This window comes from Stegodyphus dumicola, chromosome 5, assembly GCF_044657685.1.
Source record: "Stegodyphus dumicola isolate Sdum_Otavi_A_Nest chromosome 5, ASM4465768v1".
Classification (NCBI taxonomy): domain Eukaryota; kingdom Metazoa; phylum Arthropoda; class Arachnida; order Araneae; family Eresidae; genus Stegodyphus; species Stegodyphus dumicola.
Genome location: NC_140772.1, coordinates 75,918,128 through 75,935,936, shown reverse-complemented (window position 1 = coordinate 75,935,936; position 17,809 = coordinate 75,918,128). Strand labels below are relative to the sequence as shown.

At 30.1% G+C, this 17,809-nt stretch overlaps 1 protein-coding gene across 1 annotated transcript in view; it reads left to right on the top strand.

Moving 5' to 3' along the window:
- LOC118188126 (protein adenylyltransferase SelO, mitochondrial-like) overlaps positions 1-17,809 on the top strand; it is an 86,786-nt gene that overhangs the window by 39,703 nt on the left and 29,274 nt on the right. Inside the window, exons 6-10 of the mRNA XM_085816794.1 lie at positions 1,717-1,820; positions 5,708-5,877; positions 8,989-9,023; positions 11,212-11,412; positions 15,996-16,113. Of these exons, the coding sequence (XP_085672920.1) occupies positions 1,717-1,820; positions 5,708-5,877; positions 8,989-9,023; positions 11,212-11,412; positions 15,996-16,113 (628 nt within the window). The remainder of the gene's footprint in view (positions 1-1,716; positions 1,821-5,707; positions 5,878-8,988; positions 9,024-11,211; positions 11,413-15,995; positions 16,114-17,809) is intronic.

The window sequence follows — 17,809 nt, the reverse complement described above, 5'->3', positions numbered from 1 at the left end:
CGCATAAAGGTCTTACGCGCACGCATAAACGCCTATGCGCATGTGTCAACACGGCGCATGCGCAGAAAGTTTTTAGCTTTGAGGTCCGGATTATAGATCATTCCGGATTATGGGTGTCCGAATTAACGACTTTTGACTGTACAGCAAAAATTTTAAAGTGGATGTTGTGTTTCGATATATCCAAATTTATAACTTCGTTTTTATCTCTTGCAGGGTTCATGTTCTATATAAGTCAGAAATTGCATTTTCTTTGACTCTTGTAAGAATCTCACTCACAACTAACCTAGGTTTTGATAAAATGTATAAAGAATAACCTTTGAAGGAGAAATATTTAATTTTCCCAATTGATAAATTTGTTCCATAATTATAAAAATATAAATATCATAGCAATTCAAATACTGCATAAGCTCGGTCCTCTTGGCCTGAGAAAAACCACCTAGATTCCTGTAGATAGAACGGAGTACCATATGGAGAACCTATAGAGAAGAACTCTGTAGGCAGAAAATGCCAAGTTTGTAGATCACTTACTAGTCGTATTTCTACATTACCAGGGTGCACCATTAATAGGTAGATCTACATTGCAGCCCATAATACAAAAGTTTGCAATAAAATCTACTGTATTCAGATTTTTTTTTTTTTTTGTAACAATCTAATATGCATGATTAAATTTAAGTACTTTCTTTTGAATCTCCTTTTCTAGAACATTTTATACTGTTCAACTTATTTAACTATACTGTTATTTAATTATGTTATTATATAACAAACACATTGTGAATTCTTATACATTCAATCTGTTGTAAAATTGTTGTGCATTTAATTTCAACATTTTAAATGAATCGAGGCTTAGTTTAAGTAGTAATTCTGGGTAGACTGTCATCTGGTAGTTTAACTCATAAATTTCCATCATATATCTATGAAACACTTTCTGTTGAGGCAGTTTACTTATTTTAGGGGTGAATCAGAATAAATGAATGCACTGAGCTTTGTATCTGTCACAGAAATTGCATAGCTTTATAAAAATATCTAAGATGCATTTCTTTATCCCCAAGTAAGGCTTTTTATAAAAGTGCTGTAGACCCAGACTTTTATACATGGATAACAAAAATTAACCTCATCGAGCTGTGCTGCTGTGGTGTCTGAATGACTTTAAATGGAAATGATTGGCCATCATATTTACTTAATCTCATAATCTCAGTCTCATTGAACATTTTTGAGAGATTTGATTCACTGTCTTAAATGAAGCTTAATTTATTAATGTGGAAAGAGAATATGAAATGTGTATTTCAGCTAGGGGAGATCATATATTGTGTTAAATAATTAAAGCTGTGAAAATTTAGGTGATGCAATTCCTTTAATTTTTACTTTGCACATAATTTGGTACTATCTGCAATATTTTTTATCATTCCTTTTAAAAGCAAAGTAATGTGCCTTCATAAATATTTATGCACAATTCCTACATGTTCTTATCATCTGTAACAAAAGTTTAATTTAATTTTAATACTTATTATTTAAACCCTACTATATGTTCACCTGTTTTCTTCCTTAATGTTAATTGCTGTTCCTAGATATTAATGTTTTAAAACTATTAAATAGATGTTACATTTTAAAATGTAATTTAACTCCACCTTATGCAATTTATGTTTGTAGCTGATATGTGAGTTTGAATATAATATTTTTATTACTTATTAGTGTACTTATTTTACATAATATTTATAGAGTTTTGAATACTGACAACATGAGCATTCTTGGTTTGACTCTAGATTATGGACCTTTTGGATTTCTAGATATGTATAATCCTAATCACATCTGCAATGCTTCAGGTATGTAAAAAAAAAAAAAAAAAAAAAAAAAAAAAAAAGATTGTTTCAGTGTATAAATCGATTAGTATCATAGATATTTGTTACTAAACATAAGTTTTGGATCATTTATATTGTATTGTTTAGAAAAGCTGTTTAAAAATTTTGCTGAAAAATATTTATGCTTCAGTAAGGTACAGTTAAGACATGTATGTAAAAAAAGTAAAAAGGTATGTAAAACAACATTTGTTTTAGTGTATGAATCATAGATACTAAACATAAATTTTGGATCATTTATATTGTGTTGTTTAGAAAAGCTGTTTAATAATTTTGCTGAAAAGCATTTATGCTTTAGTAAGGTACAGTTACACACATCGGTTACGTATATAAGTGGCTGTAGACAGCATTTCTGCCCACAATCCTTGAGGTAATTTTGATTCGAACAGCAGACATGTGGCCATTTCAACTAGGGTGCAATTGGCGCGTTCTGCAACTCCGTTCTGTTGTGGACTCAACTGAAAACTGTAGTTTAATGCCCTCCTGTTGTAAGAATTGATTAAATTCTTGACTTTTAAATTCTTTTGCATTATCCCTGTGAAGTATTTACAGTTGCTTCCCCATTTGTTTCTCAGGCTGAAATTTGTACTTTTTGAATGCTTCAAGGGCTTCAGACCTTTTCCCTAAGGTGTACACAGTAATTTTCCGCGATTTGTCATCGATGAATGTTATGAAGTATTTTGCACCGCCTAAAGATGCAACATTCATAGGACCACAAATATTGGTTCGTACAAGTTCAAGTATGTCACGGTTTACTGCACGCATTTTATTTGGCAATGGTAACTTTGTTTGTTTGCATTTGTTACAAGTTTCACAAAATAAGAGTTTGATTATTATATTTTGGAAATTTTAGACCATGTACTAACTTTTTGAACTGCATTATTTTTAATTTGGCTAGATTTATATGACCACACCTGTCATGCCATAGTTTCAGTTTACTGTTTGAATTATTTATATTACCCTTTGCCACATTTGAAACCTCGATTACATCCTGTTGATTTACAACATATAAACCATTTTGCTTCATTGCATATAAAACTATGCATTTATTTTTGTATTTATTTTTGTATTTGTATTTATTTTGTATTTACACTTTAAAGTTTTCGCCTTTTTAGACTTTTCGTGTTGCCAGGATATTGAGTTACTAACACATCCTGTAATAGGCTGTTTTCTTGTGCTTTAAATTGGAAACTTTTAGCATGTTTAAGTCTGGCAGTTTATCACGAGATTCTATCACGATTCTAAAACTTTCACATTCTTCAGTTAGGCTACATAATAGAAAATTGTTAGGAATTCTTTGAGAATATCAGAACCTACCAATTTTGAAGAAGTTAAATTATCCTTCATTTTTTTTCATTCGTGTTCATCTTTTTTGAGATGAGTTGCTTCCTGAAACTAACTTTAGTAACAGGGTCTTTAGAATTTCGTGTAATTTCTCCATGCATCATACAAAGTTTGACATTTTTTGATATGTACTATCTCAGATGCTTTCACACTCAGAGAAATAATTGCTAAAACTTTTTGATCTTTTGAAACCCGCTTGTTAATTTTGACTTGGGCACTTATGGCTGTTTCAGATGCTTCTGGCTTGACACTGCCCACTCGTGACATCCCTAAGTTCTGACTGCATTAAAGCCATTTTCACTTGAAAATGCCATATTTCAAAATTAATGTTATGCAGTTTTTTAATTTGAATATTCGGGTTCTTCATTTTTGTCAGATATATATAGTTTCAGAGAAACCAAGGAAAAAGAAAGAGTAATTTTTGCTTACCTTGTTTTCCACCAAAAAACACTAAAGTTCAACTTACTGCTTATACTTGTTTCTCCATTGGACTTCTTGCAAATCTTGGTTGACTTGGTAAAGAGAGACCTGGACATTTGGGACCATAACCTGTTGTTTTTATTTTTATTTATTTATTTATTTATTTATTTATTGTTTTTTCTTCCGAGTTCAATGTGTTCATTTTCTCCCTTTTATGCAGTAGTATGTGCAAAACCGTGGTTACCTGTCAAAGGAGTACAATTACACTAAGTTGAAAACATAAGATTTAATGGGTGCTTGCATGATTCCTTGTGCTTAATAGATGAACATGTTATGTCAGACTATGACACGTTAGTATAACCATATGATGAATAACAGATGAATGTACATGACTGGTGCAACATCAGTTGAGTCTGCTTAACAGTTCATTTAGTCCATTTACTTAGTAGGGTAGTAAATTATCTGGAATACTGTACTAAATTCCTATTTACAGTCTAGTCTTCCATAACAATATTCCACTACAGGTTCCATGCCTTAAAATCGCCACACCATCCTGGAATGATTCACAGCTCTTGGTACGTTGATAAGGACACACATTCTTCACCACCATCAGGACATGCAGTCTTCAACAGAACAATGGAGGACACACAGTCAACACCATATACACACACACACACACACACTCTGTTGGGAGGATTCTGCTGCTGAATTATGTAGTCAATCTTTTCTACTCAGCGCAGCTGTAAAGGGAGGAATGTAGATATGCAAAATTTCCCAATACATATTAACTGGCACCCAATGATAAATCGCTGATACCGTTAAAGACTACTTTCCTATGAGTGCTGGAGCAACAGTAGAGGTTCTAGAAATATTAATTTTTTTCTTTCCTTTTTCTTTAGGGATGTGGTTAAGGGATGGTAGAGATGGTGGTTTCTTATTGTAGTGCCAATTTCAGACTAAATAGGAAGTGTGTATCTGCATTGCTCTTTTTTTTTTTTCTTTCTTTTAAGGTAATCCATTTCCACAGAAAGTTCTGAGAAATATATTTGTTCATCTCATGTTAATTTTTCCTGCTGTTTGCATCATAAAATGATAAATGAAGCAGAAAGCAATCGTTATTTTCAGGCATATTTTACCAACAAAAATTTGAGTGTTTGTATTCTTATGCATTGAAATTGTAAATGTAGTAAAGTGTTAGAATGAAAAACTAGTATAGTTATAATAAGTAACTAGTGTAGTTATAGTAAATAAATAAGTTTTAGGATAAAAAATAGGAACTGATTTAAGTTACTTGCCTTTTGTAGTTGAATATATGTGGAGGCTGAGATATTTTCAAAGAATAATGATCTGTGTGATGCTGTTTTGCAGTTTAAATTTGATTGTTAAACTATACTGGCTGAAAACTTAAAAAATAAATAAAACTGTTCAATCAGTCTGTTGTTGTCAAAAATATGTGTCATTATTGTTAATGGTTTGTTGGGCAGTATCAGTTAAACCTAAGTATTAATGAGATCATGGTGCAGCGATGATATTCAAAGGAACCTAATAAAGTTTTCTTGCTTTTTTATCAGTTCTGAGAGTGAAAGGTTGTCCAGAATACAGCAGTTTTTCTGCTATAGTGTTTGCGACACCTGTTTGAATTGTTTAGCTAGTTATAAACTTTATTTTCTGTAAGAAAAGTTTTGAATATGTTAAAATGCTTATAGGAGCTTTACAGTTTTCTGTTCCCAAATAGTAGAATTTCATTTTTATTTGTTCTTACTTGATATCTGTTTAGTATGACTGCTATGAAAAAATATTGCTAAAATGTTCTTTCTTTAGTCGTTAGAAAAAAGCTTTTTTTCTGATTTTTAGGTATCATTGTATAATGTAGACAAGAAGAAACTAGAAGAGAAATTCTTATGTCCTAATTATCTGTATGATCATGTAAATAATTTAGAACTTAATATTTATTTAAAAATGCCTCTTTTTTTTTTTTTTTTTTTTTTTTTTTTTTTGGTAATCCAAAAAAATTATATGTTTCAATGTGTTGTCATTTTCTCCCTTTTTTCTTTTATGAACAAATGTACTTTAAATGTATCTTGTTCTAGATACAAATGGGCGTTATTCTTTCATAAAACAGCCTGGAATATGTTTATGGAACCTCCAGAAATTTGCTGAAGCTATACAACAAGCTTTGCCACTATCTGTTTCCTTACCCTTACTTGAATTATATGAAGAAGAATTTCACTATTCTTACTTACAGAAGATGAGAGCAAAGGTATAAATTGCTATTCGGTAAAGTTGACAATACTTAACAGTTCTGTACACTATTTACTTGGAATGATACAGTTTGTGTTTACTATTGGTTTTGTTAATTCTGATCTTATAAATTAATCTCAAGCATATAATTTTTTCATTTCTTCATTTTTATGTAAGTTATTTAAATTACTTAATTAGTAATCTGTACTATAGTGTCTGTCAGTTGTTCAAATTTTTAAATGCATTGGAATGATTTTTTTATACATTTTACTAATTTCTGAGCTTACAGATTTCATTCAAGCTTTGTGTAATTGTAAAGGATTTAAAATTGAATATTTATGAATGTTTAGCATATGCAGCTTTCATAAAAAAGGGGAAGAATGGAAGAGATATTAAAAGTCTAAGTTACATCCATATAATTTAAGCTTCCTTTTTTCTTTAATCTTTAGTAACATAGTTATTAAAATACAGTGCTGTAAAGAAGAAGTCTTCGTTTTAAATACGACTGCTAGGAGTAGTCATTTAATCAATATTATTGATTTTTTTTTTGTAATTATTTTATTTTGAAAGAAAATGTGTTCATGAAAAATAATTTTAAGAAAATAATGCAAGCAATGATGCAGAAACTTCATGGGGGGGAAATGCAGCTCTTTGTTATTTATCATTTATGTTTTTATAACTTTTCATAAATTTACTTATAATTGGTATTTGTCATGAAAACATTCAGTACATAAAATATCAACATCAGAAGCATTAAATAAATAATTTTTCAAAATTTAAATTGCTTTAAAAGTTCTTTAAGTTTTAAGAGCACATATTACTAGGATTTAACATCTTTCTAGGTTTCTATATTTTGCCAGCTGTGGTAAGACTGCCATTTTTTGGCTTTAGGCTCCCAACATTTAACTGTTACGCCAGTGAGAAGTTCTGAACCAACTTAGAATTTGAGATTAATTATCTATTCTTTAACTGCTAGGCTTAGTTGAACTCTTGAGCTTGACTGTTACTTTAATTTACATTGCTACAAGTGGTACATGCATTTTATGTTCAAGTTCTGATTTAATAAAAAGTTATTTTAACCTTTTTATTAAATCAGTCTCTGTTGTTAACTGCAAACATGGCAATAATTCACTCTAAGTCTGTTAGGACTTTGATGTTAGTTTATGCTGCCAAAGCAATTCAAACTGTGTAACATATTTGTATACAGTTCTTGGAAATTTTAGTTAATGTTATCTCCAGAAAATTTTATCATATAAAAATGAATATTAATTTAACTATATTTAATATTTTGTTTAAAGGTGTTGTATCATAAATGCCATGATCTTAAAGTGTATCTTATTTGATTCATTTCATAACTGGAATTATTAGTCTAGGACCGTTCATTAAGCAAATTTGGTCAATGATGCACAGGTGATTGAGGCAGGATCAGTGCATGTTATCTATCATGCATGGCCTAATTGTAGCTTGCAAACCACATGCAGTTCTTTGACTAATTAAATGTAGTTTGTTTTGTGATAAGCAATTGTTTTTGAAATATTGTCATTTGAAATACCACACTACCACATGCATTTTAAAAAAACACAAACACGAAGAGAAATGATGTAACACCAGGGTCCTGGGTTAACGAGAATCCTACCCCTTGTGGAATGGCTAAGTTGTTATGAATCATGTCCAAAAAAATAACTGGAGCATAAAGTTGAACAGGTGAAAAACTCAAATTACACAAATTTCACATCCATTTGAACCAGTGATAAAAGTTGCAATAATGGATAGTCATGTTCATGATCGTAATAATGGAATAGGCGTACTAAGATGCACTGAATTAATCCTTAATTTTCATCATTCGCAAACCTCACAAGCATCATCGCTGCTCTAAATCCCTCAGTAAGTTTTTCAGCAGTAGACTTTGCAGCATGTATTTTCGCTATGTGATCAATCATGCTTCGCGGGAAGCTGCTGACTTTTCTATCTCTCAGCCAACTGACTGCTTCTCCAAGATCATCTGGGGGTGGTTGAATAAATTCCCTAGCGTTCTCACTGCGAGGAAGTGCTATTTTTCTTCTTGGTGCTACTGATACTTTACTTGGGAGTATGGGAAAGTCATCGTCAATCTTTACAAACTCTTTAGGTTTAGCGGTGGGCCTTTTTCTCAGATCTCTTCTCAAATTTCCTTCTATAATATCTATTTAAGAAAAACAATCATTTGTCTATAACAATTTCAAGTGCCCTCCAGTGGACAAGAGGTAAAGTCTCTGAACAGTGGTAGTTCGGTCCGAAGTTCAAATCCGGCAAACGGGCTGGCTGCATGAGTGTTTTAATGGTTTTCGCTATGTGTTAATATGAGCCAGTTTACCTCAGAAAGTCCTCCACGAAGGCATCACTCCCTTTAAAATATATGCCATGCTTTGATCATTGGAATAATAAGTAGGAAAAAATAATCATTTTTCAATAAATTACTAACTATTTTGTTTGTACATTTGAATATTGGTTGTCAGGACAACAGAAAAGATGTATATACTAGCAATGAATTACATTAATGATGTATGCAAAATCCAACTAAAAGACAGTGTAAATGTGCACACTTGTATTTTTTTGGTTCTGTTTTTCAGTATGCTGCCATATTATTCTCTTGATTGGAATGTGTTCCACTATTGTACAGACCATTGTTCTTTTCTCGGTATAACTGTATATTTAAATTAGTTGATAACTGTGATCAAAAGAAAATATGTATTTGATATATTATTTCTTAATATATTGTAATGAAATTTATTTGCATGTTTACTTGTGTGGGGCCTTTTCCCTAAATACAGAGCAAATGTGATAAGAAATATGTATTTACCCTTAAAAATTACTACACAAATTTAAAAGTGAAAATTTTTTTCATTTATTGGAACATTTATTTTTCTGTTTAAAAGTTGTTCTGCTATTAAAAAGATATAAATAATTGTGGCTCCTAAAATATCTAAATTCTAACACGAGACTCTGACTAACCTTAAGTTATTTCATCCCTGGTTTATACTATATTATACTGATCTTTCTGCATATTTAATTGAATGTATAATTTTTTTTGGTATATTGTTATCATACATTTTCTGGCTATGCTTAAATGCATTTTATTATATTTTTTCAGTTGGGATTATGTAAATTGGAACTTGCAGAAGATAAGTATGTGTTATTCAACTTTAAAAAAAAAAAATTATATATTACAAATTTTGTATATAGATAGATGATTTTAATGCATTTATATGTGAAATTGCTGTATTTTCCTTTATAATGTAACATAAAAATCTAGTGAAACGAAACTTGCTTGAAAAGTAAGAATACAGATGCAAGTCTATTTAACATTCAATAAATAGCTATCATGGTAACTTGGCGAGATATCTCCAATCTGGCACCGGTTTTCGCAACTAATTTTTGTCGCCAGTCCACCCCCTCTATCACCATATATGTATTGTAATTGAATAACTGTAAGTAATTTTATATGCAACTGTAACTGGCCTCGTATGTTTTCCAGTAATTTCAAAAGCTAGACATTTCTCAGCACCAGTTGAAACTGCATAAGGCCAGCAAGAGCATCTGCTTTCATTAGTGAGCTGTTCTTAGTTGTTTAGTTCAGAGTACTGAGGTATCTCTGAGTTAGCTTTCCTCCTAAGATGTGCTTTACATTGTGTTGTGTTTAACATTCCTAATAGTTTAAAGTACTATTGATTGTACTATAGTTAGTTGATTGTATTCTGTGATAATGTGAAGGGTTTTATGTCTAATCTTATAAAGAGTTACAATACTCTGAAATGTTTCTTTTGAAATAAATTTTATCAACCTATCATCGGATCTGTGTGCATTCAATCTATTACAAACCTGCATGCATGCAACATTATATATATTTATGAATAATGATGATGGAAACTGAATGAATTTAAAGAAAAGATAAATGCCATCATAATTTCTAATGAGATCTTTTGAATTTGGCAAGAGAATGTTAAGAATGGTTCATTTAAGTTGCTGTTGAAAATTGGAAAATGTAAATATTAATGAAATTTAGTAATTTTTAGATATTTAAGCATTAGTAGTTTTTATAATGTTGTATGTAAAAAATTGATAATTTATTATTTTTATTATTTAATCTATAATTTGCCTAGTATTCTGGATTTAAATATCCATGCATGTTAGCATTATCTATTAGATAAAACAGATTTTAGGTTACATTTGGATAATGACTTTTTTTATTCTTTTATATTGAACAAAATGAAACTGCTTTGTTTTAAGTGATAAATAATTATTATGGTGGCTTTGGATGAGTAGAGAATTTATATGCTTGAATGCTGCTTCTTTCACATCATTGTGTAATGGCATTCAGCTATCAAACCAAATTTTTATCATTTAAAGAACCATTACCTATAAGACCATCACCTTTAGTGACATTTTGTAGAATTTTAATGGTTCAATCCATCGATGCCATCCTGTGACTTGTTGTATTGATAATACTGTCACATCCATTTGGGGCTATTTTTCAGCAAAATTTGCTTATTCACATGTAGTAAATCTTCCTGAAGGATGTTTAGGTGGTATCAAAATCCTTTTTTGGCTAGGCAGATCTTTAGACCTCCTTTAGTTGAACATATTTTGGAGATTTAAAAAGATATTAGAAGTTTCACAATATGCATGAACTTAGTGAGCTGTTACAGGCTAACCTGCAAATTTTGCAATAAGCATTTAGTATTTGCATACATGTATATATTTATTTTTTTTTTTCCCAAGACACAGTGTATTTTGGTTGCATCATGACCTATAAATAGAATAGTTACTTTTAAAATGCTTTTGTTAATATTCTTGTTCATTTAGAAGCACAGTGAGAATCTGAGTAAAATAATTAAATTTCATTTGATTCTAGTATTTTTTACTTTACTATTTTTAACAGATGTATTTAAAAACTGTCTGCACATTAAATTGTAGCTGAACAGTTTATTTCTGAATTCTAAAGACAGTAACAACTTTTATATAACAGAATTAGTCAATTTAACATGTTTTATATAATTTATTATTGATTAGTTCTGTTTCTGCTTTCATGAAAATTTTAAAAATTTATATGTATGAAATTTCTGTACTTCAATGACTTAGTTACAAGTTAATTATATTACAGTAATTTTACTTTTGTCAATTTCATAATCATGCATAGAATATTATTGTGATGTGTTGATACATGTTTGTTAAGTTCTGTAAATGCATTTTTTAATAAAACTAAATATTGGAAATATAATAATGATCTTTTTATGGAAAACTTAATGTATATTTTATTGTTAAATACATATATTGTAATAATTTTATGCTTTTATGATTTTTTTTTTCCTTATAGAGATTTAATCCAAGAACTGTTAAGTACCATGGAGAAGACAGGTGCTGATTATACAAATACTTTCTGTTGTTTTTCACATATTGATATTACAAATTCTATGAAAATAGATGAAACTATAGATTTAACTAAGGAAAAAATTCTCAAACAGTGTTATCCTTTAGAAGTATTAAAGCACAGCTTTAAAAATACTACAAATTCATTGTAAGTATGCTTGGTGTTGAAGTTATTTATTGTTGAATTTATATGGCTATTGAAATATTTGGTTTTAGAAATAGCATAATTAATCTTTAATCATTTTTATTCCTTGACATAATTACAGGAAATCACAAATATTTAGTGTAAATTTAGTAAAGTTAATTTAGACTTTAGTGTAACTGTTTTCCCATGTTTCTTAGATTATCTTGCATTCTTCCTTAATATATAGATTAACATTATCCACTTCCCTCAAAATCTCTTTTAAGAGACTTTTATTTGTTTTAAATTTCATATCACTGTATACATGTCATAATTGTGTATTTAATTCCTTGAATGCTGATGTAAATACTTAAGCAATTTTCTTTTGTGAGAGTGAATTATTTTATATGGTAATAAAGTGCTATTGATAATAAGAAAAGTAATGGTAACAATCTATCAATAAGATTTCATGCAAAGAAATTTGTCATATTTTATACGTTATATTTTAAGTTTGAATTCTATCGTTAAGAAGATTGAGATAATTTTTTAGATGAGTTTCTTATATTGCAACAAATAAATTTCCATATTTAGATGCTGATAGTAGTTTCTTTTCTTTTAACTTATATTAAGCAATAATAGCAAGTTTTAGAAATGTGTAACCTGTGTGATAAATTACAATAATAAGCAATGGACTGGTTACATGTTCTTATAGTAGCATTCGGTATTTAGTATATTGTCACAATATTTAATATTTCTTAAAAGCATTTTTATGATGGTTATATAGATTATTAGTCTACAACAAAACATGTGCTAATGATTTGTTCATCTACAAAAGATTATTGATCTGTGAGCTGTCTATAAAAAGTATGCTATCTGTTTATCCTCAAGCTTGTTGATACTGGGAATTTTTTCCAATCTCGAGCTTGCCATATTATATTTCCCAATTCGACGAAGAAAACTCTTTTCTCAAAATAATCTTCCATGTATACTTTAGTATCAAGTTATCTAGCATATTTTATGGTCTCATTGGTTTTGTGTGTTAAAACATAGTCTTAAGTATTTTCTTCAAGATTTTAGCTTCTGTGTAGTTTATCATGATCATCATCTGTTCAAGAGATGGACAACTTCATTACTGCTTTAACCTTTCTCATAAAATTTAGTTATAAACTACCTGCCAAATTAGAAAGCTTCCTTGAATTAATTATAATGGGAGTAGAAATTAAGTTTAAAACAGCATTCAACTATATTGATATTGTAATTTTCTTTATGATACTGTTGTGTGTTATCATCATAAATAGAAAAGTTTTAAGGTAATACGCCTATTGTAACCGTAAAGAAATGTTTAAACTAAATATATATAATCAATCTGGGACCATGATACAGTTAACCAACTATATAACCTTGCATCAGGGTTGGCTGTCCAAGACAATGGGAGAAACAGGGGGGAGGATGAAATTAACAATAATGCACCTATCAGGCAGTTAAAGGAGATAAATTTAATTATAGTTGTTTAAATTATTTAAAAATAGAAGTTTTATAGTTTCTGCAATAAAATGCAAAGCAATTTAATAGTATTGCCCCAAAAAATCTAATGAAAACTGTGTTAATATTCTTATTTATTTAGTGATGTGATATTCATTGAATTATTTTTCTGTCAAATTTGTTGTTTTACTATGAAAAGGATCACTATAGTTAAGATTCAGTAAATGAATTAAAATAAAATAATTGTGTATAGTTTTCAGCCTTGTATAGCTGTGTTAAATAGTTTTCAAATTTCTGAAACAGATTATTGCTTATACCTGCAAAAACGTTTTGTTTTGTTGCAGTAGTGTTGATGATGATGTAGATTCAATTTCATGATAATTAATTCAATTTTGATTTTTTCATGCCTTCTGAATAAATATTATAATTTTATACTTTTTGAACTAAAATTCATCCAAACTCATAGATGTGAAAGCTGACCTCACAGCAGTTATAAAAAAAGTGTGTACATATACTATACCCATATATGTTACCGAAATTATTGCTGGCATATATTGGGTTGGCAAAAAAGTAATTTCGGTTTGCACAAGTAGATAGCTTTATGTTCATTTTGCTATTCATCTGTCAGTCTTATTTTTTTTTCTTTTGAGATTTGGCAGCTGACAGTTTTAGGTTGCTATAGAAACAAAGTATGTGTATTTTTATATATAACTTAGTAAGTTTGTGGTCAACTTTAACATGTGGTGCAAAAATAAACATTTTCGACATATTTTACATTTTTGTAAAGGCTAGAAAATTGGTGAGGCTCACAAAGAGATATGTGAAGCTTATAATGTTGATTGTGTACCTGAATGCATGTGTCTGAATAAGTTTAAAAAATTTCATTCTGGAAATTTTTCACTTGGAGGCCACATCATCACTTGAAGGTTGGCCACATTCTGGTCGACCTTCTGAAGTTGATGATTGTAAAATTTAGCCATAATTAAATTGAAATGTTGTATAGCTGTGCTGAAGATTTCAAAAAAGTTAATTATATCACAAGCAACAATTGAAAATCGCATGAGATGTTTTGGACTCATTAAGAAGCTTGATATTGGGGTTCTGAAGGAATTAAAAGAAATTACACAATGAATCAATATCTTTGATACACATTTCAAATGTAATGCAGTCACTCTTTTTTTAAAATGAATCATCATTGAGGATGAAAAATGGATCATCTATAATACTATAAATTGAAAAAGATCATGGTCCAAGCAGGAACAAAGTAAATTCTAATTAGAATTTTGTACCTTGTAATTAGAATTTATAACCAAAACTACCATAAACAAAAGACTCACTTTGCCTTTTTAAATAGTTTTAATTAACAAAACACAATTAAGATAAAACATTACAATTAAGGGCATTATAATTACACATTTAAGTTACAAAGTAAGTCTTGGGGGAACACCATGCTTAGTGTCTTGAGTCCAGTGCATTGACTGACGGCTATAGTCTTTGTTGACCGGTGTTTTCCCTGGCAGCCACTAGGTGGCGCTCATTTAGCCGTGGGGTTACAGACTCTCCACTCTGGCTCATACATTGTCTCGACAAAGAGCCAGAAATGTGTTTCTTTGGTCTACCTCATCTCCAAAGAGGTCAGTCCCACTATCTCTTGAAACAGGTAGTTCATAAGTGCATAAGGCTGAGCTGTGATAAGTCCCAAGGACTTCATCTGGCTTAGCTGGATCAGCAATATCATATTAATGAATTTTTGACTACTATTAATGAATTTTTGACACTTTCTATTCTGTGATCTGCAAATAGGATGTAACATCACCCATACTTTATCACCCCTAGTTCATAAAAAACCATTTGACGTTGACGACCATAATATATTTTTTTCTTGTCTTGCGTCTGTTCGATGTGGTCTTTAATCTCTGCAGTTAAATGGACCATCTGGTATTTATACCACATGGTCAGGTGGTACAAGGAAGTGTACCAAGGAATTCTAGTGCATTTGAGGGACAATGTGCCAGCTCATGTGTCAGTCTTTGTCTGAAACTATCTAGCAAAATATCACACTCCAGTTGTGTCCCGTGCACCATATTTTCTGTATCTAGCCCCTGCAGACCTTTCCCTGTTCCCAAATTGAAAACTTCATTGAAAGGATGTTGTTTCCAAACCATAGAGGAGATTTAGGACAATGAGACAAGAGACCTGTGCACCATGTATTCTAGGAGGCTTTCCAAAAATGGAAGGAATGATGTAAAGGGTGTATTGCCAATAGAGGGGACTACTTTGAGAGTGATAGTGCTTAAAATGTCTTACAATAAGCAATAAAGATATTAAAGTTCAGTTTCTTTTTGAACCCACCTCATAGATAACAATTGCATCTAGCTTTTGTACCCTGAAATATCAATTCAAATTATGTCTTGGGGCCATAGACTGCTGAAGATGTTATATATAGCAAATATTTAGGGATGCATCCTTAATATATCTTAAATATTTACTATACATAACATCTTGGGGAGCATAAATAATTGTTAATTATTTCTATTATTTGTGTTATAGTTATTAATATTCACATTATTAGTTACTCCTCTAGTAAATATTTCAAATTTCATATGCTAGTAATTTCAAATGATTTTTATAAGCAGTTTTGCTGGTAATGCACTAATTATATTAATTCAACTTTAATAGGTTAAATTACACAAATAATTTCAAAATGCTATTAGAATATTCAGGGAAAAAGATCATACCTAGTGTAAAACCTGTAGTTCCTTAAATTTTAACCCTGCCATTTCGTGTTTGAATGTGTCATACAAGTTGAATGAAAATAAGGGCACTCATGAAAAGAAAAGTCTATCAGAGACAGTGTCAATGATATTGCTGTTACTTAAGTTCTAAGGACAGATTTAAGATGGTTAAAATTGTAATGCATTTAGAGAAACCTGTTCTCAGCATTTGTAAATTTTGTAAGCCCAACTGCAGGCTTCAGAAAAGTAAACATGTGCACTGGGACCCCATTTAGGCATCTTTGATAATGAAGATATTTTTGAAATCTAGTAATAAGATATCTAGTAATGAAAATATTTTTTAAAATTTTGTAATTTTTAAAATTAACTTTAAAAGTGTATATCTTTTTCCAGAAATCTCTCAACTTTAATGAGATTGCAAAATTCTGATCCACAGATAATTGAACAGCTTGGTATATCAGGTGTATCTCTTGAAAGGCTTCTCTCTTTGGCCAACGCAAGCCCATTTGAGGTGAAACTTAAATTCAAAATTTTGTGTGCGGTTTTGTTGCTAAATTCAAAAATATGTATTTTTGTATTTCCACTAATTTAGAAAGCTTTTTAAGTCTCTTGAGCAATATTTGTGCTTGTTTATATAATAGGTTTATGCATTGTTTTTTATATGTCTGACATGTGCTCAATGATGATTACAAGATGTAAACAAACATAATTTATTCTACATTGCTAATCTACTACTATATTACAGTTATGATTAATGATAATAATAGATACAGTTAAATATTTAACATCTCCCTTTTTTATCAAAAATAATATTAGTAAAATTAAACATATTCTTTTAAATAATAAGGTTTCTTAACAGTCCTACCAGATCGAGTAACGTAGTTATGTTCATTTGAAAAATTTGATGATACTATACCTCTTTCATTATTTGGTAACACAACACTTCATTTAGGTTTTGAAGGACTTACAGGCACATCTAAATTTGAAGTGCTCCTGCTATTCTCTGGTATCTCTGGTTCAACTATAACTTCATTCTCATAGTTTGTTTTGTATTGCAAACTCTTTCTGATTAATTCCTTTAAGAAGGTCTCTTCTGTTCCTTTCTACAATTCTTCCATCTGTTCCTTATAATCCTGTATGAACCTGGTCTTTCTACTTCTTCTATAACTTTCCCTCTTTCATTTAGTTTTTCCCCTTTCTCTTTTATGTACATATGATCTCCTACCTTCAGTGGTTTTAATGGTCTTGCACTCCCATCATATTAACTTTTTTGTAAGGTTTTGTCTCTTTAGTGAATGTTATTTATGGTCTTCATATTGTTTAGCTTGAACGAAATTCTGTTTTATAGACATCAATCCATTTACTTCTCTATCAATTCTGAAGGTGACTTAATTTCATCTGAAATAGGAGAGTTATGATATTCCAGTAATACTAAATAATGATCCTTGTTGTCAACCACAGCTTTTTCTAACATTCACTTGACAGTTTGAATATGTCTTTCTGACTGTCAAGTTGATTGGTCCATTAGATTGTGAGTAATTTGGATTTGAAGTTCTGGTTTTAAAATTCCATCTTCTTGTAAATTCTTTAAATTTCCTGCTACTATATTGTGGACCATTATCCGAATATACTATTTTCAGAATACCATGCCTTGCAAAATGTGATTTCAATTGCTTTATCTCTGCTACACTTGACAAATCTTCCAAGTGTCCAATTTCAACATATTTGCTAAAATAATCTGTAACTATTAGATAATTCCTTCCTTGAAAGTAAAAGTGATCTGTTCCCAATACTTCCTATGGACCATTAGGTACTTCTTTAGATATCATTGTTTCTTTAGTATTAGCTTTTTGTAAATTTAAACATGTTTGACAATTCACTACCAAATCTTCAATTTCTTTTGACATTCCTGCCCAATATAATATTTCTCTTGCTTTGATCTTGCATTTTACTACTCCTAAATGACCACAACGAATTCTTCTTAACATATCTTTTTGTAAACTTCTTTGTACAACACATGAATTTTTAAATATTAATCCATTTGCTTCTAATAGTTTTTCTCTGAAGTTAAAATATGGTTTTGCCTGTTCTGGAACCATACATTTTTCATCCAGTTTTAATTAATTTTCTTAAAACTTGTAGTTCTTCATCTTTTTCTGTTTCCAGTTGAAAAACTTCCATTTTGCCTTTAGACATAGATTATAGAC